This window comes from Prunus mume, linkage group LG2, assembly GCF_029339155.1.
Source record: "Prunus mume cultivar Tortuosa linkage group LG2, ASM2933915v1, whole genome shotgun sequence".
In the NCBI taxonomy this organism is placed as follows: domain Eukaryota; kingdom Viridiplantae; phylum Streptophyta; class Magnoliopsida; order Rosales; family Rosaceae; genus Prunus; species Prunus mume.
This window is the reverse complement of record NC_142699.1, coordinates 34,781,304-34,803,221: the sequence shown is the minus strand read 5'-3', so window position 1 is coordinate 34,803,221 and position 21,918 is coordinate 34,781,304. Positions and strand designations below refer to the sequence as shown.

Genomic DNA, 21,918 nt, shown 5'->3' with positions numbered 1-21,918 from the left:
TTTGAAACCCTGGAAATTTGGAATCAAAATAGTTGAAGTTAAGTATATGAATCAAAAGGGGATCCATTTCCAGAAAATCCCCCAACATCAAGGTCTAGAGTAAGTTTGGCATAAAACTCCTGGCTGCAGCGTCAGCGTTAAGAAGCATCTTTGAGGGCACAATATTTGGACCTGCAAAGTTCCCATGGGTGTCATTGACCTTAAAGATCTCCAGTCCATTAAGAATTGCATCATAATACAGAGGATGCTGCTCCCGGTTTGGATGCATGGCCACCCAAAGTACCTCATCTCCCTCTTTATCATTAACATGAGTTGCATAATCCTTATAAATTGGGGTCCCTATGGACCCCGCCCACTGAATCACATCTGCAGTGTCCTCTGCTGTTTGGTTGTTGAGAAAAATTTCGAACGATCTCTCATTGGCCTTGGTGCTTTGGAGCTCACAGAAATGGAACCTAACCAGATATGTAAAATTTGCATCAACCTGGAAAACCCAAGTGAGGTTATATTTCTCATTGACTTTCGGATCGGGCCCCATGGATCTTGCTGTCCTGTACACACTGAGAGGTGCAACAAATTCTGGCACATCAGAAGTGTGTTGAACTGTGACATTATTGTCAGCCTCAATTGCAACACCAAGAAAGACCCCATCGAAAAATGAGGCCCCGAAAGCTGCGTTTAACAAGTAGGGTGAGTCATCTAGCCAAGTCCTGGCCAGCCCTGAGTCGTTTATTGGTGGAATGTAGCCTCCGCCGACATTGAGCCTGTGCATGGTCTGGAGCGAAGAGCCTTGGATGTCGATTGATTGGCCCTTGAACCCGATCAAGTCTGCGGCCTTGAACGTGTCCTCCATGGGGATTATCTCGATGGAATTGACGAAAGCGAAGAAATTTTCGTGTTTCGAAGAAGGTGTGAATGTGATGGTAAGAGAGCCGGATGGTACAGGGACGAGCGAGTACTCTCTTATGATGTAGGCCTGCGTGAGAGCCAGGGCTGTGATGAAAGGACTGAAATGGCGGAGCAGAGTGAGGCCATTCGCCTTTACGTCGAAAACTGCTTTGTTGTTTTCCAAAGACCCGTAAACAGATGGGTAAAACTGGAATCTCAAGAGAAGGCGCTGACTGGATGAAACAGAGAACTTGTATGATGTTGCAGAGTTGATGATTCTTGTTGTCATGTATGGGACTTTGGAAGGCAGAGCTGGGTCTTGGTAGTCCGTTGTTGCACTCTTCGTGTTGTCGGAGGAGGTGAGAAACTTTGAATCCGAGGCCCATTTGCGGCCATACGAATCAGTTTCGCCATCCGGGGAAGAGCCACAAGAGATGAATTGGGACTCGGAGGCTGAGGCTGGGGCTGGGGCTGAGGCTGGGGCTGTGGTTGGGGCTGGGGCTTCGCAGAGAACATGAATGGCGTTTAATGAGAAAGAGGAAAGCAAAATCAGAGAAAACAAGATTTGGGTTTTGGAGATCATAGCTGAATGGAGCAACCCTTTACAGATGGAGAGATTTCAACAACTGAGATGTCAGGGGAGGACAAGGCCAATTGTTGTCACAGGGGAAAAGCAGAGTACAGGAAAACTGGGAAACATTCCTGTACAAGAATTCAATTGCAATGGCTCTATCAAATCAAACTTTGTTTTGGTTTAAATTGAAGAAAAGATTACAAATTTACCTGAGAATTGAAGGAAGTGATGCAAGAATTAGAATTCCAACTGTGTTTTGCTTTCATTTCTCTGTAATTTTGTTTTGTTTTTCCTTTGAATTTTTGTGTCCTTTTCCGGTCCAGGGTGGAGGGTCGTTAGGACAGGAGGTCGTTATGTGGTTGGAGAGCAACGGTAAGAGAGAGGCGCTTAATTCTCTATGGCCTTGACCGAGTCGAGGAATGATCCCAAATTATCTTTTGGGTTGTAGATGTTTTGCATTGCATGGGTCTATACAATACATCTATTCCTTTTACCTTTAGTACTTTCTATTAACTTTATATATATATATATATATATATATATATATAAAAGTCGATTTTAATATAACATATTATACAAAAATTTATATAGAATCTATTTGAAGTGAAAACCCCAAAATTAGCAAACACTAAATCAAAATGGAGCCTTCATCAATATTAAATTTTAACACGTGAATTAATAATATTATGTGAGTGTGAAGTTTCCATCCCTTTTTTTATTTTTTTGTGTTTTAATAATAAACAATACTTCTTTAATGCATGTACTAAGGTAGGCACTGCCTTCATTTACCTGAAGAAAGATAAAAAGGAACACTACTTTGCCAGTGAGCTTGTAAATAATACGTGAAAAACACGTCTTATGTATAGCTCTTTAATTATTCTAGTAAGTATATAAAAATTTGGGAATTGGAACAATATTGAAGATTTAAGACCGACCACCCCCCCACCCTATTAAAAAGGAAAAACAGTTATCAACATTTCAATGTGAGCTGGTGGACGACGATGAGCAGCCATGGGTTTCTTCATATGGCTTCGGACCATCCATCACAAAGCTTCCTGATCCTTAGCATGACTCTATAACATACATGTGTCTAGTAGATTATACCAAAGGCACAAAAATTTGTTTAAACGTTTGAGAACAAATTAAGTCATAAGTTTCTAGTTTGAATTTATGAGGAGGGAGGAGAGAGAAAATGGGTTAGTTCAAGGCATATTAATCATATATAGTTGAGATGATATTGATTTCTTTTCGAATGCAATCTCAACCATTAAAAGTTTAAAACTACTTTAATATCATGTGAACCATTTACCCACGTATCAGATAACCCTAAACTCTAAAGAAGAGATACTACACTTGATCTTAGCCAAAAGGCCAAGAAAGGTATGCTTATTATTGTCTTGGGCTGATTCTTTTACACGCACACCTTTATTCATTTTCTTTCTTCAACTTGTCGATGTGGGATTGCGAACACACTCTCTTGAATCCCACCAAAAATAATTGTGGGCAGCCAAAGGCAAGTAGTTAGAGCACTTCCATTGGTTACCTTTTGGTCTGGCAAAAGGCAGCCTAGTCTTGAATTAATGCCCACAACAACAAAGGTTTGACTAGGTAAGAATGGGCCATATTTACCCACCAAAGATATTTCACATGTCCAACTTGCGCCTATAGATCCGCCAGTGAATGGGTGGGAAAGCAAAATTAAAAAGGGTAGGTGAATGGTATTTTTGTCCTTACTTGCCATTGCCTTTTGTCATGGCACAATGGGTGGAAATGCATTAGGTAGGCACGTATATATCATGTTCCCAAAACAACATCAGTTCATGTGTTTGTACTTAAAGGTTTCGTATACAAACTCATTGAAAACCAACAATGTTTCAACAATAAGTAACTAGAATTAAAGTGTCTAAATGTGAGGAGATGGTGTACTTTAAAATTCAACTTTGTAAATTGAGAATTTGTTTGTTTGGTGAGTGTGTTAGTTTTTACCAACTCTCTGAGTATGTTATAAAAAAAATACTATTGACATGCCCTTGCCAATTAAGAACATCAAATTTTCAAAGAGAAAATTTCTACTCATAAAGAGTTCTCAACACTAGCATATCATCATAAGCCCTTCAACACCGTACCAGAGGGTGCACCTCCCCCAACTACCCTATCCTCTCTCCTTTCTTCCCTCTTCTTTTCTCAACCTTTTTATTTTTTTATTTTATTCATCTTTTTCTCTCTACCCTCACCTTTTTTCCCCTAAAATTTGGGTGAATATGGAAACCCTAGATCTACAACTTCTTCCTAATCTTTCTCTTCCACCCACGACCTTTAGTTTTCACCATACACTTCTTACTTTCATCCTCTATTTTTCCTCTATATGTTATATTGTTCTCTACCCATCGCATGCAGCTGCATCTCTGCGTTAGATCTCCACCACCATCATTTGCTCCTCAACTCCACTGATGCCTCTTCCGTCATTTTGCACTTATTTTTTGGGATTGTAGTAGCACTCTTTAAAGCTTTGGTGGCTTGTTCACCACCATTCTCCGTTGGAAGCTTTGGTTTTATTTAACAGTTACTCCTTCACAGTTGTAGACGTACTTTGGTGGTACAGTAGTTTCATGTTCTTAGGTTTAGGGTTTTCTTTGTTTATGTTATTTTGGGCGGGATCTTTGTTTTTGGGACTCGCCAACACTCCCCCTCAAGTTGGGGCAAAGATATTTCACATGCCCAACTTGACAAGTGAGTCATAAAACACCATACTCGACATTAACTAATCAAATAACTGTAGAGAAGGCCTTCTCATAAACCACGAGTGAAACAACTGACAAACCCGAACAAATAAGGCACATAGAAGAACACATAAAAGCATAACACAAAAACCCTATGAGCACTTCAGTAGGTAAAGTAGAACACAGAAACCTTATGAGCACGACAGCAGGTAAGTATGAAACATATTCAACATGCTGATTTTTTTTAGAAGAAAAAACATGCTGATTTAGAATCAATTCTTTGAATTAAATAATGGATGTATTAAACAATTATATCAGAAAAATTGAGAAATTAAGCCTATTTTGCTAGCCATCAGCATAAAGTTGATATTGAATTGAGGTAGGGGCCGCGCGAACGCATGCCCCCACTGCAACAAATTATGACGTTAGCTCTCCTACGTTGAGGAGACCATAGGCAGGCACCCCTCCTAAGTGCAATGGAGGTCACCAACCTAGGCCATGAGTCTTCTTGATCACCCATAGACCCCGTCCAGGTAAGTATGTTTCAAAATGTTTCTAGTTCCTCTTTAATACATGAGTCTCGCTTTCCACTTCTTGTGCATTTCCGATGTGGTACTTGAAGCTAGATATAATCACAAGCTAAAATGATGGGAAAAGTGCCAAAGATACATGCGATTTGACAAGATTGATTAAACTAGAGAAACACTTCTAATTAAAGTATTTATTATAAGTAAAATATTAAGGAGCATATACGAAAAGTAAAACCTTAGCAGTGAAAAGTTGTACGTTTTCTCCTGGTCCGACACAAAATAATAAAGGAAATTAGTCATATATAGTCTCATAGACTAGGAGTTTTGTAGAATTAGATGTGCAACTACAGTATAATTGAAAAATACAACAGCTGCATAAGTTGTACTTTGAGAGCTCAATTGAATTTCACAATGAATGGTTTTCTGAGTCATAAGTTTCTAGTTTGAATAATGGGTTAGTTCAAGGCATATTAATCATATATAGTTGAGATGATATTGATTTCTTTTCGAATGCAATCTCAACCATTAAAAGTTTAAAACTACTTTAATCGAAAGGTTGAAAATGTGTGTATAAATTTATGGCTTTTGGGCAACACGCGAAAGCCACAGTAGCGACCTTCTCCCTAAAGAAATTAATTTAATATCATGTGAACCATTGACCCCACGTATCAGTTAACCCTAAACCTTAAAGAACAGATACTATACTTGATCTTAGCCAAAAGACCGAGAAAGGTATGCTTATTATTATATTGGGCTGATTCTTTTATACGTACACCTTTATTCATTTCCTTTCTTCAACTTGTTGATGTGGGATTGTGAACACACTCTCTTGAATCCCACCAAAAATAATTGTGGGCAGCCAAAGGCATGTAGTTAGAGCACTTCCACTGGTTGCCTTTTGGCCTGGAAAAAGGAAGCCCAGTCTTGAATTAATGCCCACAACAGCAAAAGTTTGACTAGGTAAGAATGGGCCATATTTACCCACACCTGCCCAAAGGCAAGAATTACATGGGTTGCTGCCTGGGTTTGCTAATGTCAACGTGACATCAACAACCAATTTAAATACCCAGCAAAATTTAAGAAAAAATACATAGCCTTATTCTTCACTTCCCACACCAAAACTCCATATAAATTCCTTTTCTCATATCTCATGTGCATAGTATTTGCTTTTACTTTCCATGGCAATGGGTGGAAAAGCAAAATTAAAAGGGGTAGGTGAATAGTGTGTGCCTTTACTTGCCCTTGCCTTTTGTCATGGGACAATGGGTGGAAATGCTCTAGGCAGGCACATATTTATCATGTTTCCAGAAAAACATTAGTTCACGTGTTTTTACTTGAAGGTTTCGTATACAAACTCATTGAAAACCAACAATGTTTCAACAATAAATAACTTGAATTGAAGTGTCTAAATGTGAGGAGAAGGTGTACTTTAAAATTCAACTTTGTAAATTGAGGATTTGTTTGTTTGGTGAGTATGTCAATTTTTACCAACTCTATGAGTATGTTATACCAAAATATGATTGACATGCCCTTGCCAATTAAGAACATCAAATTTTAAAAGAGAAAAATTTCTACACTGAAAGAGCTCTCAACACTAGCATATCCTTATAAGCCCTTCAACATCGTACCAAAGGGTGCACCTCCCCCACTACCCTATCCTCTCTTCATTCTTCCCTTTTCTTTTCTCAACCTTTTTTTTGTTCACATTCTTCTCTCTACTCTCACCTTTTTTCCCCTAATATTTGAGTGAATAAGGAAACCCTAGATCTACAACTTGTCCCTAATCTTTCTCCCCCACCCACCACTTTTGGTTTTCACCATACACTTCTCATTTTCATCCAACATTTTCCCCCTATATGTTATATTGTTCTCTACCCATTGCATGCCGCTGCATCTCGGCATCAGATCTCTACCACCATCATTTGCTCCTCAACTCCACAAGTGCCTCTTCCGTCGTTCTTCCTCAATGGCACTTTCTGATATGTGAATATATTTAAAGTGCATTTTGTACTTATTTTTCTGGATTGTAGTAGCGCTCTTTAAAGCTTTGGTGGCTTGCCCACCACCATTCTCGATTGGAAACTTTGGTTTTATTTAACTGTTACTCCTTCGCAGTTCTAGACGTGCTTTGGTGGTACAGTAGTTTCATGTTCTTAGGTTTAGGGTTTTCTTTGTTTGTGTTATTTTGGGAGGGATCTTTGTTTTTGGGACTCACCAACACTCCTCCTCAAGTTGGGGCAAAGATATTTCGCATGCCTAACTTGACAAGCGAGTCATAGAACACCATACTCGACATTGACCAATCGAACAGCTGTAGAGAAGGCCTTGTCATAAACCACGAGTGAAACAACTGACAAACCCGAACAAATAGGGCACATAGAAGAACACATAAAAGTAGAACACAAAAAACCTCTGAGTACAGCAGTAGGTAAGGCAGAACACAGAAACTTTGTGAGCACGATAGTAAGTAAGTATAAAACATATTCAACATGCTGATTTAGAATCAATTCTTTGAATTAAACAATGGATATATTAAACAATTATACCAAAAAGATTGAGAAATTAGGCCCATTTTGCTAGCCATTAGAATAAAGTTGATATTTAATTAAGGTAGGGGCTGCGCGAACGCATGCCCCCACTGCAACAAATTATGACGTTAGCTCTCCTACGTTAAGGAGACCATAGGCAGGCACCCCTCCTAAGTGCAATGGAGGTCACCAACCTAGGCCATGAGCCTTCTTGATTGCCCATTGACCCCGTCCAGGTAAGTATGTTTCAAAATGCCTCTAATTCCTTTTTAATACATGAGTCTCACTTTCTACTTCTTATGCATTTCCGATGTGGTACTTGAAGCTAGATATAATCACATGCTAAAATTGTAGAAAAAGTGCCAAAGACACATGCGATTTGACAAGATTGATTAAACTAGAGAAACACTTATAATTAAAATATTTATTATAAGTAAAATATTAAGGAGCACATATGAAAAGTAAAACCTTAGCAGTGAAAAGTTGCATGTTTTCTCCTCCAAGTCTGACACAAAATAATAAAGGAAATATGAAAGGAAATTGGTCATAAATAGTCTCATAGACTTGGGGTTTTGTAGAATTAGATGTGCAGCTATAGTATAATTGACCAATACAACAACTGCATAAGTTATACTTTGAGAGCTTGATTAAATTTCACAATGAATGGTTTTCTAAGTGTGATTTAGTTGCAGCTCATCAGAAGCTTTCTCTCCACTCATCATAAACACATTTAATCTCAACAATTGGACTTAACAACATCAATTATTTTTAATGGACACATAATGTCATGGTGAAGAGAGTAATAGAAAACTATATTACTTCAGTTTCTGTTGGATTCAAAATTTTCCTTTATTATAGTCGAGAACATATCCGTTTGCATTCTTTAATAGTGGACTAAGATCTCCACCACTTTCCCCCTATATATTATATTGTTCTCTACCCATCGAATGCAGTTGCATCTCAGCGTTAGATCTCCACCACCATCCTTTGCTCTTCAACTCCATAGGTGCTTCTTCCGTCATTCTTCCTCGGTGGCACTTTCTAGTATGTCAATGTATTTAAAGTACATTTTGTACTTATTTTTTGGATTGTAGTAGTGCTCTTTGAAACTTTGGTGGCTTGTCCACCATCATTCTCTGTTGGAAGCTTTGGTTTTATTTAACGGTTACTCCTCTATGGTTGTAGACATTGGTGGTGAATTAGTTTCATGTTCTTAGGTTTATGGTTTTTTTTGTTTGTTTTATTTTTTGCGGGATCATTGTTTTTGGGCCTCAACTTTGTTTTTTAATGGTTTGTTTTTAAAATGGGATTATTATCTTCTTTTTTTTTTTTTTTTTTTGCTTTTTGTTTAGGTTTTTTGCCAATGTAACGTCTTAAGTGGGTTTTATGCGTTTGATTGGCGTTATTGGCATAGTGAGTTTTATGTGGGCTTGATGTCTTTTGTGTTGCTTTTCTTGTTTTCAGTTTTCTTTTATGTAACTAGCTTTAGCTTTTTATATTAATGAAACTTGATTCCGCTTATTAGAAGAAGAAAAACATCAAATTGCATATAGAATAAGGCGGTAAAAAAATTGGCAACTTTCTGTCATCCTCCACATTCAAGGTGGATGAATAATTGGACTCCGTGAAAGTTCACATAATCTGAATACTGTACAAGTACTGGTAAATGGTACTATTGTTTTGACAACCTTAGCACCTTACAAGCAAGTTGGAGTAAATGGAAATAATGATTAAATGGTTCAATGGTAACTTAAATCACTGCTAGGTGTTCAAAAGCTGAAAGCGGAGATGGTGGCTTAGCACCAGCAGTTTGGAATCCGAATGAAAATTTGTTAAATGGGCACTGGATCATAAAAAATCCTTAATTTCCACATTAAAAGGTTAGCTTCCATTGGGGCTTAGAGTTGGCTGGGCTGTGAAAAAATTGAACTTGTTTTAGCGGGTTGCGCCAGGCCCATGCAGTAGTGCAAATACTTGGGCGACGCTCGAGAGCTGCAATAGCAAGCTACTGTGGTAGACCCTCCCCCAAAAGAAATTAATTTAATATCGTGTGAACCATTGGTCCACGTATCAGATATTAAACTGATAAGAACAGATACTACACTTGATCTTAGCCAAAAGGCCGAGAAAGGTATGATTTTAACTGTCTTGGGCTGACCTATTTATACAATCTCCGTTCTCCTACTTTCTTCAACTGGTCGATGTGGGAATGCGAAAACACTTTCTTGAACAACTCTCTCTTGCCGTCTCTGATACTTGTTTTTTTATTGTCAATTACTGCTGCATCCCTTGACACTGGGCTCTACCTGCTTTTAGTTTAATTGAACTGGGCCTGTCACAGCTCTTGGGAAAAGATGAAAGCCCAAATTGTCCCCAACAGACTAACAGGTGCTTGGGATATTTCAGTGCCAAATTCTGGTACATTTATCCATTAATGAAAGTCTCTGTGCCTTGTTCGTTGAGATGGCTTTGAGCTTTACCTGCAGTGCTTCTATTTCTACTCAGCACCAAGGTTTCTCCTTTCTCTTTCCCTTTCTGACTGCTTTTGTGTTATGAGCTTTTCCTGCAGTACTTCAATTTCTCCTTAGCATCAAAGTTTCTTCTTCTTGCTTCTCTTTCCATCTCTGACAGTTCTCTGTCTTAAAAAATTTCAGCAAGAGTGAACTTTAAAACCAACAAAGGCCTTGAAGACGTGAGGAATCTCATAAAAACTGTTGGGGTTCCATCAATAACGTGCTCACCAGTAAAATCTCTTCAAAATGGCAACTGGGTCAAGCTCATATGTGGTGCAAGCTTTGAGGTAATTACAGCAACAAGGCCCTGAAAACCCCACCAGCCGTCCATTTCATTATCACCTCCTGTCACACTAATTTAACTTTTCTCTGTCTCTCTCTAGGATGTGGTTGATATAAGGAATCTTTCTCTGGTTTACACTCTTGCAGGAGGTAATTAATTAAACACTCTTTTGAGGAGCTTCATTTTAACTCTTTTTGATTGAGTGAGTGAGTGAGCGTATATTTTGAAGTTAAATTAATTAATGTTACTGGATGAACGGTTGCAGTTGATTGCATAGACTGTGCAGCAGATGTCTCAGTTGTGAATGCAGTAAACGAGGGGATTGATGCAGCAATTGAGATTCTCCCCCTTCGAAGGCCTTGGGTCATGATCAGTGTTAATGATGATGAGGATCTTCACTTTCGCAAGGCCGGTAAGCGCCTTCTTCTTTACTTTAGTTAGCATCATAGACATTGCTCAAGTGCCTATGGAACATAACTTTTAGCTCAGATTCTTGTGTTATTTCTAATTATTAATTATCTTCGGTGAAATTTGCATACCTTCATGTTTTTGGGTAGAATTCCAAGCCTGAATTGCTCATGTTTTGTAATTTTATGTATCAATATATCAATATAACTTTGTGATCTTGAGTCTTAATGATTGGCTGCCTCAGCTGTCATGAACACAATGCTTTCTTGGATTCATCTCAGTTACCCACAATTTTTTTAAGGCTTACCGAATTGATTACCATCTTAAAAACAGAATTTGATCCAGAGGATTGTCCCCTTGACTGTTCAAAGCCTTGTGAGAGAGTTTGTCCTGCTGATGCAATATCATTGGAGGCTCAAAATTCAACAACACAACTCTCTTTTCATACCAATGCACCTGGTGCATTTAAGGTGTTTTTTTTCCTTTCTTAAAGCAATATCAATGTTATGAGGCTTCTATATCTTTGTACATGGTTTTCATCAAGGATCTCTTTCTAAAACTTTTAACTAAATATGCAGGGTGGAGTTCTAACTGAACGCTGTTATGGCTGCGGCCGTTGCATTCCAGTTTGCCCTTATGATAAAATAAGTATGAATCATTTTACTGAAAACGTAATATGCAAAAGATGCATACTTTTTAGACATCAACTTTTATCATTTCTGTGTTGGATACAAAATTATTTTATATGTTGATGTGAATATAGGAGTGACCTCATATATAAGAGAGGCTGCTACAACCTCTGAACTTCTCAAAAGAAATGATGTTGATGCTGTAGAGATTCATACAACTGGAAGGTACAGTTTCTTGATTGAGGGAAGAACGTTTACTATTTCATGGATGTTCTGTGCACTTAATCTAATTGAGTTTATATCAATTCAAGCGGAGGCAATCGCACTGTACTAAGCCTTAATTTCTGTAGGCAGATTGCTCCATTTAAAGAACTTTGGGATGGTTTGGCTGACTCGATCAAATATTTAAGATTAGCAGCAGTAAGTGTGTCACCTACTTCTTCTGTTTAATAATTCACAGGGACTATTAAGCTGTAAACTCGCTGGGTGTCTGTCTAGTAGAATTTATTGGGAGTTCTGCAATAATTTTTGCCATTTCCAGGTTAGCTTACCTGATATTGGGGAGGCAACTGTATCATCAATGAAGGATATGTACTCAGTTATGGAACCAGATCTATGTTGCTTCAATCTATGGCAGGTGCACCTCCTGTAATTTGAACCCAACATAATTGCTTAAAATATTTTCAAAATATATCATCACAACCTCACTTAGTTTTTTGGCTTTCTACCTGCATAAAAAACCTGTAAACTGAAGTTGGATGGCCGCCCCATGAGTGGAGATATTGGTCGAGGTGCCACAAGAGAATCGATTGCTTTTGCTCTTCGTTTGGCTGCAATAAAAGATAGGCCTCATGGTTTGTACATATGATCTGCTATTCACCCTTGGTACAGACTACAGAGCTTTCTTTTGATCCCTTGACAATGGCAGGTTTTCTTCAACTGGCGGGTGGCACCAATGCTCACACAGTTGATGGGTTGAAGAAAGTCGGACTTTTCCAAATGACATCCTTCCATAGTAACAGAATTCCTCCTCTCATCTGGTCAAGCACTCTCTGTTCATTTGCAAATTTTTTATTCCAATTTTTTTTACAGGAAACTCAAGGGATGAAATATTAACTGGAACGTCTAGTTCGGTGCATGCTATAATCGGAGGTGTTGCTTATGGTGGCTATGCACGAAAGGTCAAGTCTTATTCTATTCACATTGAACTCTATCCTTCCTAACACGTTCAGTTATCATTTTTTCACTGCTGTTTTGAAGTTTTTGCCCAAAAATTTGTGGCTAGGAGACACATTCTAGTTTTGGCAATGTTACTATTTTCACGGACAAAGGTTCATATTTTTTGTTCAGATTGTGGGAAGAATCCTAAGTAATATGCAATCGCAGCATGGCATTGCTAGTATGGAGGATTATCCAGACCATCTCCTTCAGGCACTTAGAGAGGCCCTTTCTATTGTCGGAACTGTCAAGTCTTTCCCCATTACAAATTCCCTCAGCAATGTCATAACAAATCAGTAATTAACATTATAAGTTCTGTTTTAGGTGGGTATTAATTTTTCCACTAAATTCTTATTATTAGGCTGGTAAAAATTTGAACTTGCTTTGGTGGGGTGCGCCAGGCCCATGCAATAGTGCAACGCTTGGGCGACGCTCGAGAGCCCCAGTAGCAAGCTACTGTGTTGGGCCCTCCCCCTAAAGAAATTAATTTAATATCGTGTGGGCCATTGGCCCACGTATCAGATATTAAACTGATAAGAACAGATACTACACTTGATCTTAGCCAAAAGGCCGAGAAAGGTATGCTTCTCCCTGTCTTGGGCTCATTATTTTATACACATCTCCGTTCTCCTCCTTCCTTCAACTGGTCGATGTGGGACAATGGGATTTCAGTTTCTTGAAGAAATCTTTGCTGAGTACATATGTATATCGCAGAACTCCCAAGAAATTCTACTAGACAGAGTACATATACTTGCTGTTTTTGTGCGTCAATGCAAGTACATCTAAAACCTCTCCACAGCCTTGTTATCATCATAGGTATAAATCATCCGGTAATTATAAAATATTTTAGAAACTGAACCAATTTATTGATTTGCTAAAAGGCCGTTTGATAATCATTTCAATTTTAGTTTTTATTTTTTATATTTTATGCTAGAGTATAAAAGAAAATGAGAGGGAAGATGAGATTGAGAGAGATGATGAGAGGCCGAGAGTAAGGAGTAACAAAGTGAAAACAAAAACTTGAAAATAAAAACAATTTCATAATAGATTTCAGTTTTTAGTTTTTATTTTCGCTTTTGTTACTATTCTCTCCCATCATTTCCTCTTATCTTCCCTCTCAATCCCATCTCCACTCTTATTCTCACTTCCATTCTCTCTCTTTTTCCTCTATACTCTAGCACGAAAAATGAGAACTAAAAACTAAAATTAAAATGGTTATCAAACGGGCCCTAAGGTGCTAAAGATGAATATTCAACCTCATTGTCAGCATCATTCATGCCTTGCTCTGCCATCTTTGAAAGCAGGACAAAGGGTTGAAAACTTTGTTGGCTATGTTCCAATGTTGTAACGCCAATGAGCTCATAGTCTTGCACACAAAACCAAACCAAACCAAAAATAAAGGAGAAAAAAATTGTTCCGCCACCAAATGTTAAGTGGATAATTGTGGATTATAAGCAAATCCGACTTGATTTTATTTTACATAATGGTTGTTTTTACTTTAGCCCAAATAGAGCACACAGGAAATTAGAATTTGTGTGTCTGTTTGCACCCCATTTCTGCACCTTCGGCCTAAGTGGTTTCAAGCTGCCGTTCGACTGAACGTCAGAGATCACAAACCTGGTGGATCAAGAAAACCCTCGCAAAGATCGTAATTTGGTGTTTTCTTGCCGTTGGGAATAAGATTATGCAATGGAATATTGGAAGGAAGGCAATTTGAATGAGAAGTATGAGTGTTAGAGATTTTAAACTCTTCATCTTTGGAAGCAGGAGGGTTTGAAAACTGATCTATATTCAATGCTGCACATATAATATGCTAAGGTTTGAGTGATTGCCATTATACATTTGGGATTAGGTGAGTAGTGCGTGTGAGACTTGGCTGGCTTATTGTGTATGGAAATATTATATTATGCCAATTTTTCCAGGTGTGTATGAGTTCATAGATTCTCAGAGAGAGAGAGAGAGAGAGAGAGAGAGCAATTCTAATATGTTCATCACTATACCTTCTATGGTCAACTATAATATTCCTATGTCTTAACATGGTTTTTGAAACACAGAAGTGGACAAATTTTCATGAGCATAGGTGTCTTGATTCAAGGCATATATCATCTGGTAGCTTAATGTCTTGTAAATTGATTGTATGTTCTATATTCTTCTCTTCTAATTACTACCCTTCTTTTCAACACAAATCTAGCTTAAATGTAAACAGATGTGTTTCAGTTTTGTGTATGTTTTAACACAGTTTTCTTTTGTAAGGGGTTTGTTAAAACATTTACCTTTGTGTCCGAGGTCTTTTAGGCTTAATTCCCAATCCAGTATCGCTTATATCAAAAACATAGTTTTGCCTTCACTTTGATAGTGCATGAATCTCATCATCATTTCTAACGTCTATCCGATAAGGATGTAAATAACCAACATGGACCCCAAAATTGACACCAAATTAATATTAGAAAAAACTGAGTGATTATGAGGACATGGGAAATTAACAAAAGAAATTGTCCAAAGGCAAGGGCTTATGACAAACCCATGACCAAATCATACAATGGTCACAAGGGCTCAAAAGCCCAAGTAAGATTACTAGTGGATCATCAAGGTGATCCAAATGGATTCACTTTCACGTTTCGTTTCGAATTTCCAAAGTAAAGTCAGTCTTTAGTATTAGTCAAGATGAAAAATAAACTTTGATATTGTCTGAGGTCTTTTATGTTCAATTCCCAATTCAATATTGCTTGTATCAAAAATATAGTTTTGCCTTCATTTTTTCGGTTAAATACCACAAGGTGTCCTCACACCCAAATGGTGAGATTAATCCCCGCTCAAGGTTCTACTTGCTCGTGGCCGCAAAATGCTTTCAACAAATTTTGAACTCCTACCATTGAGGCACCAAGTAACTCGCTAGCTGAAGGTGGTAGTTTTGCATTCACTTTGATAGTGCATGAATCTCATCTTCATTTCTAACAATTATCTGAGGATGGAAATGCTATAATGAGGGGAATTTTGGTGAGGGGTTTAATGAGGGTTTAAAAGCCAAAGCTCAAGTAAAATTATTAATGGACCATTGATCTAAATTGATCCACGTTCAAGTTTCCTTTCGAATTTTCAAAGTAAAGTCCGTCTTAGCAAGAAAACCAAAACTTCTTTCTTATGTTTGATATTTATATTTCATTTTTAGAAATAAAAAAATTTGCGATGTAGGGAAATTAAAAAGAGAAAATGTTGGTGCATTTGCTATTTATTTTTTTAATTTAATAATTATTTTTAAGGGGTTTGGGGTAGTCAATGACATAAATCATTAACAACATTTTCGGCTAGGCCGTAAAAACTTAAACTTGTTTTGGTGGGGTGCGCCAGGCCCATGCAATATCATTAACAACATTTTCGGCTAGGCCGTAAAAACTTAAACTTGTTTTGGTGGGGTGCGCCAGGCCCATGCAGTAGTGCAACGCTTGGGCGACGCTTGAGAACCCCAGTAGCAAGCTACTGTGTTGGGCCCTCCCCCTAAAGAAATTAATTTAATATCGTGTGGGCCATTGGCCCACGTATCAGATATTAAACTGATAAGAACAGATACTACACTTGATCTTAGCCAAAAGGCCGAGAAAGGTATGCTTTCTTCTCTGTTGAGCTGTTTGTTTTATACACAGCTCCTTCTCCTCCTTTCTTGAAGTGGCCGATGTGGGATTGCAAACACTCTCTTGAAGTACTTTTGCCGCATCCACAGCCATCTTATCACCAGAAACAGAACGTAGCAAAAGCAACGCTTCTACTCCATGGCTTGGCTTAGCTTTGAACGATAGAGTGATCTGCAAATCTTTCTTTTCCTAAACAAGGTTATGCTTCTGACTCACTGAAGAGATTGCTGAATGCCATGGTTGATGCATGGCGGATATCAATCATACCATTTGAATCTGTAATTTAAGACCTTTAAACTTTCGCTTAGGAATGCGAAAGGTGGCTTTGCTCTAGTTAGGATATGCATAAACATTTAACCAACAAAAATATAGTGATCAGCAACTATGTATGGCTAATTGTTGTTATCTCAAATGAATTGGTCCCGATATCTAAACTCGGAGGCAAAGAAAAGGAAAAAGGAAAAAAACAAATACAAGTCGACACCAACTATGCTGAAATAAACAACTTAGCATCATTGATTGGGTGGCTTATAATTAAAATAGCATTGCAATATGGATTTAAAGGGTTTCAAATTCTTTTTATAAATCTATTCTCGATCAAATGCTCTACACGATACAGGTAACATCAGTCCAAAACTCCATATATATGCTCTAGTCAATGATGAGGGGCTGCAATATAAATATTATAGTGTGAACCATTTGGTTTATATTATTCATGCAATGGAATTGTGTCTTAGCGTAGAGGAATGGCCATAATGATTTTCATCAAGCCAACTGAGGTTGACCCAAAAAAGTAATTAAGCCAACTGAGAACACCAACTGGGAATAATTCAAACTCAGAAAAAGAAAAAAAAAATTGAAGAATATGAAGCAAGGACACTTGGTTTAAGTCAAAATGGACCCATCTTCATCTTCATCTTCATCTTCATACTTGTTTAGTTGTGCAATCATTGTGAAACGCAGAGTCACATTGTTGGTTGTGACATCAGTTTCTCTGCAACAGTATTGTCGCAGCTAATTTTCATGGCCATTCATTTAGAACCCACCCCAACCGATTGTGCTGCTTTTCAAAGCAGAAAAACTTGTATAACAGAGATAATACTATTTTGTCATTTCCGATAAATCGCATATTACTACATAAAAAAATAATCACGTGTGACATATCGTAATTGGTCAAAAATAACAAAATATTGATATCCCCATTTCACACAAGTGTTTCCCCCTTCAAAGACAACGGATTTTTTTTTACAGTAATTTGCCATTTCATGTGTGCGCTCAGGGGCTCGCAGCTTTCAATCATTTGTCTCTTATGTTTTTCTTTTCTTTTTGTTTTTCAGTTTGAAGAGCAGATTTCTGATTGTAAAATGAAGAAAGAAAAAATAAAAGAGAGTTAGGTAACAATTCTTCTTTGGACGTTGGTATAGTTACGTATACCGATATTTTAAATTCCAAGAAAAATGGCATACATGCATGAATGTCAATTGGGTTAGAGTGACATGGCCAGATGTTGCTGGAGAAATTTGACTAGGATTTACTATGTCCAAATCAAAGAAAACAAAATTTCAAACGCATGTTGTAACTTGTATACATTTTAAATGCGCAACCAAGTGCAAAGAGAAATGTTCAAATGTGTCATAGGTCATATGTATATTCGATTGACATTTGGTTTCAAAAACAAAGAAGAATTTTTCAACCAGTTGTTTAACTTTGTTGGCAGTCTATTTTTGTTATCTATTTTGTAGAACCTCTCCTTAATAATATGTTAACGTGGTGTATTTGTTGATACAATAATATTTTAATATATTATGCACTCGAGGTCTTAGATTTGATTTCCCTAATATTGCTTAAAAAAAAAGAAGTATATATATTATTAAAATAAAAAGAGAAATTTGAGAAGAAAAAAAACATATGTTATTTCAACCAAGAATGAAGGTATAAATTCCTAATTGATAATTTTGAATATATATATATAGAGCGTCAGTTGAGGGATTTTATAAATAAACTTATTTGAGGGACATCTTTGTAGGTCCTACTTCGTATTGTATTTCACTAATCCAAACTATCTATTTTGTAGATATTCATTTAAAGATCAGCTCTACAAAAAATCACTTGAATCCGATATCATTTAACCACTCAATTGAATTATTGAAAGTTTAGTGAGACACAATTAAATGTCGAAATAATTTCCAATTTGTCTAATTTTTTGCAAAAATAATCTATTAATGTAGACGTAAGAAATAGATAGTTTTGATCGTTAAAAAAAATCATAGAGGATCTTAAAAGGTGTCCCTCAAATAATTTTGAGGAATCTCTAAATAGAATTGAACTGTATATATACACATAGATATAAAAGTCCATGTTGAGGAAAAAAAAAAAAAAGAGGCAGCTCAGACCAAAAAAAGGAAGGAAAAAAAAAAAAAAACGGCAGTTGACTAGTGTTGCCGCTGGAGTCTGATCACAGTAATGGTTGCAGAGTATCGTTTATTCTCTCTGAGTTGATGAGAGATACTGTTTTTTGTTAATTTTGACCCACTGGGTTTTGGCCACTTTCTTTGAACATTTACAAGCCAACAAAAAATATCTAAATATCCTTCAACGTGTAGACTTTAGAGTATCTAAATGCAGGCAAAGACTTGTTCAAACTTGGCATAATGCTTCACTCAAGTTTTACTTTATTTAAACTTCAAAATAAAAGAAATTATCCTTCTCTTGAAAGCCTCGCTAAAAATATTTAACTTATTAGAGAAAAAAAAAATTATAGCCTCATAAGTTAAACGGATCTCGAGATTCTATATTTTAGTCATTATATATTTATCCGTATTTTACAAAATTTTAACTATTTTAATAATCTAACGACTAAGATATGACATATTAATTTTTAACTTTTGACATATACCTATTTAATTAACTCCAACTTAACACCGTTAAGTTTTTTTTTTGTTGAGAAATTCTAGGATTGCATTCATAATTAAGCCAAAAAAATAATTAGCCATAAGGAGCCAAAACAAATTAGCCACAAAGAGCGATTATAATAATGGAGCGGTCGAACAACAAAATTAAGACAATCTGGTGCGCCTTCACTAATGATCACGTAGGATCAAATAAACTCTAGCATAGGCATCCCAACTAAGATTGCAAACTCAGAATAATCAAAAATAGACAAAGCTTGAAAAACCAAGCCATAACAATACAAATAAAACTCTCACAAAGGAGACGTGAAAAGCTCTCATAAAAGGAGAGGTGAAAACTCACAGAGAACTCTGAGTCTTTGTGACTTATTCCGAACATAAATAAACCACAAAAAGATGGTATTAGAGATCCGACGTCAAAACGAAGGTAGAGATCCAACGCTGAGACGCAATCGCCTATAATGGTTGGAGGAAAATCAGAACAAATCACAATCGCCTATGAGAGAAAACCATTTGTCTCTGGAGAAGAGAGGGAGGAAGAGAAAGAGGGGAGAGGAGAGGAAGATCAAGGGCCTCCTCCCCCCTCAAAGTGAAAACGGCTTTAGGAGGGTTTTTTGGGAGAGAGGAATGGGCGTTAGTATCTACTTAACACCGTTAAGTTTAAATAAAAAATAAAAAATAAAAAACACTAAACTTAGTTGTCAATTCGTAAAGAACGAGAGAGGAATATGTTAAAAACAACGAAGGTCTAAATGGTATGTCCGCACTCTAAATATATAAATGATCACTTCATTGCATTGCATGTGGAAAAATTGGTTTAGTAGAATGTGCATTCAAGCACCAACACTGACTGAGGTTGATATTTGAAAGTTGAAACTCACTAACAGGGAGCTTTATATTGTTTTGGACCACAATGGAAATTTTCCTTTCAGGACTTTAATCGAGCACAAGGAGAGCAAAAATCTCAATCAAGAAAAATACATGAATTGCACACATGCTGAATGTCAAACCCATTTTGACAGCTATGGCACACTTATTCCATTCCTTGTTCATAAGGACGCATTTGGTTCACACCGTTTTGAAGTAATATCTATATTTTAAAACTATGTAGAGGGAAATATAAATTGCAATTTCTTCCGGAGAAAGAAAAATACCATTAAATAAAAGGGACATTTTGGAAAAAGCAAAAGGAGAGAGAAAAAATTTAAAAGAAGCAAAAATGGACAAAAATACCTTATTTATTTTAGATTTCTAAGGAATTCAATGTCTTTGATTTGAAAGTTGAGTAGTTTTTGTCTTTTTGAAAAAGCTTTGGCTTTTTCCAAAAGTGAAATTTTTTTTATGTCTAAAACCTAAAAAACCTTAAATAAAAAGTTGGGTGATTGCAAATGGGCAGTTTATAAATCACAACACAAACTTGTTTGGATCGTGGAAAGAATTTGATGAGAAATAATTTCCCATGACTTTTCCCAAGAGATGAGAAATGGAAGATTCATTTCCTATGTTTGGTAATGCTAGGAAAGTAATAAGGAAATATCACTTTATTTCATTTTCCATGTTTAGTTTGTGGAGGAATGTAAAACAAAATTGATTTAATTTTCCAATTATACCCATATGAAATCAAATAAAGAATAATGTATTTATTGCTATATTGTAATTCTAAATTGTTAATAGGGACAAAATGGTCATGAAAAATGTGCATTTAAATTTAGAGTGGTGATTTCTCCACTCCTTTTTATCTATTTTATCCACTTACACTCCTTTATAACTAAAAAGGAGTGTAAGTGATAAAATAGTGAAAATCATTTAAATTTAATGTTGGTCCATTTTCCTAAAGTTTCCAATGGGAAAGGAAAATAAAACCCAATGGGGAAGAAGGTTACATTTCTCCCTTATTTTCTCATGTGTCAGCAAACATTTACCATGTCGGACTTACCAAACATGGAAAAACAATTGATTTTCACCCAAGTCTCCTTTCTCATGAACAAAATGCAGTTATTTAATAAGAAATATTTCAATATTTTGTACTCACCGTCTACACTCACCAATTATGAGACGGAGTTAAAATTTTCCAACATAAATTTACCAAACAAACCATATTAATATCTTCCAAATTTCCAATACTTAAACTCCCATAATGGGCTTTTACCTCAAGTGATTAAGAGCACTTACGTTTAGGATTGCTTTGCTTAACTTTAAGTTAAGCAAAATGTTTAGTAAAATTAAAATATCTCGATTATTTTAAAATTTTCCAACATTTAATGAATTTTTAATTCTCAAAATATCATCATTTATTTTAAAAAATGACATCACCTCCACTTTTACATCTAACTCCACCACTTGCACCACCACATTTACTACCTCCACAACCACCGCCACCACCACCACCACAACCACCACATCCTATCATCCTGCCACCACCACCACCACCACATCCCCACCACCACAACCATCAACTTCGCCTTCATCTTCACCATCAACTCCACTCCATCACTATCACTACCATTACCACCACAAGATTAGTGTATAACACTTTTAACATCATGTCTATTTTAGTCATTATTCACAGAGTGTTTAAAGAGCACTTAGCTCTCCAACCGAGATCTTAGGTTTGATCTCCCCTCATACTATATTACTTGTATTATAAAAAACCCATTAATTTTTTGCTAATATATACATAAATCTTATGTATAACATTACTTGGACAAGGAAAACAAAATTGTATTGAAATCCTTGTTTTCCTTTTCTTCTTGGGACCGAAGCAGAGGGAGCTTCATTCATTATAATAATTTATGGCCGTGGTTGTTGGCATAAAAAGAAAAAGAAAAAGAGTTAATGGTGGGTTTGCAATTTAAACTTATTTAGAGGGTAGTTTACAAGTAATGGAATTGTAGAAAAGAAACTCGTGTGAAATAAAATTGTCCATTTTAGCGGTCAAGCGCCAACCCTAGTCCTGGATCTACCAACCTCCCCCCAGCCCACCACTCTCTCTCTCTCTCTCACCTCGTCACATACAATAATGAACGAAGCAAGAGGAGTAAATTTTGTACAGCGCCAACCAACCAGTATGATATAAAAAATAAAACCAA

The 21,918-nt window shown here is 36.6% G+C and overlaps 1 protein-coding gene, 5 non-coding genes and 3 pseudogenes across 7 annotated transcripts; 1 reads left to right on the top strand and 8 right to left on the bottom strand.

The window, feature by feature from the left end:
• LOC103323197 (receptor-like protein kinase ANXUR2 pseudogene) lies at positions 1-1,777 on the bottom strand (annotated as a pseudogene). The gene is made up of 2 exons (XR_016124652.1): positions 1,672-1,777; positions 1-1,590 (listed from the first exon to the last, which is right to left on the bottom strand). The product of XR_016124652.1 is annotated as a receptor-like protein kinase ANXUR2 pseudogene (transcript).
• Positions 1,778-2,637: 860 nt separating this feature from the next.
• LOC148920142 (U2 spliceosomal RNA) lies at positions 2,638-2,846 on the bottom strand (annotated as a pseudogene).
• A 1,715-nt stretch (positions 2,847-4,561) lies between these two features.
• On the bottom strand, positions 4,562-4,723 carry LOC148920141 (U1 spliceosomal RNA). The gene has a single exon (XR_016124849.1). It is a non-coding gene; the product is annotated as a U1 spliceosomal RNA (small nuclear RNA).
• Positions 4,724-5,271: 548 nt separating this feature from the next.
• On the bottom strand, positions 5,272-5,448 carry LOC148920140 (U2 spliceosomal RNA; annotated as a pseudogene).
• A 1,874-nt stretch (positions 5,449-7,322) lies between these two features.
• Positions 7,323-7,484, bottom strand: LOC148920139 (U1 spliceosomal RNA). The gene has a single exon (XR_016124857.1). It is a non-coding gene; the product is annotated as a U1 spliceosomal RNA (small nuclear RNA).
• Positions 7,485-9,178: 1,694 nt separating this feature from the next.
• LOC148920138 (U2 spliceosomal RNA) lies at positions 9,179-9,375 on the bottom strand. Its single transcript, XR_016124886.1, has one exon. It is a non-coding gene; the product is annotated as a U2 spliceosomal RNA (small nuclear RNA).
• A 217-nt stretch (positions 9,376-9,592) lies between these two features.
• On the top strand, positions 9,593-12,639 carry LOC103323168 (uncharacterized). The gene is made up of 13 exons (XM_089047315.1): positions 9,593-9,752; positions 9,895-10,040; positions 10,137-10,185; positions 10,302-10,448; positions 10,778-10,914; positions 11,023-11,092; positions 11,208-11,298; positions 11,424-11,493; positions 11,615-11,710; positions 11,828-11,927; positions 12,002-12,088; positions 12,166-12,254; positions 12,424-12,639. Exons 1-13 carry the CDS (start codon positions 9,704-9,706, stop codon positions 12,589-12,591), a joined length of 1,299 nt encoding a protein of 432 aa, XP_088903441.1. The 5' UTR covers positions 9,593-9,703; the 3' UTR covers positions 12,592-12,639.
• A 39-nt stretch (positions 12,640-12,678) lies between these two features.
• Positions 12,679-12,874, bottom strand: LOC148920137 (U2 spliceosomal RNA). Its single transcript, XR_016124874.1, has one exon. It is a non-coding gene; the product is annotated as a U2 spliceosomal RNA (small nuclear RNA).
• Positions 12,875-15,699: 2,825 nt separating this feature from the next.
• Positions 15,700-15,895, bottom strand: LOC148920136 (U2 spliceosomal RNA). The gene has a single exon (XR_016124875.1). It is a non-coding gene; the product is annotated as a U2 spliceosomal RNA (small nuclear RNA).
• Between the last annotated feature and the right edge of the window lie 6,023 nt (positions 15,896-21,918).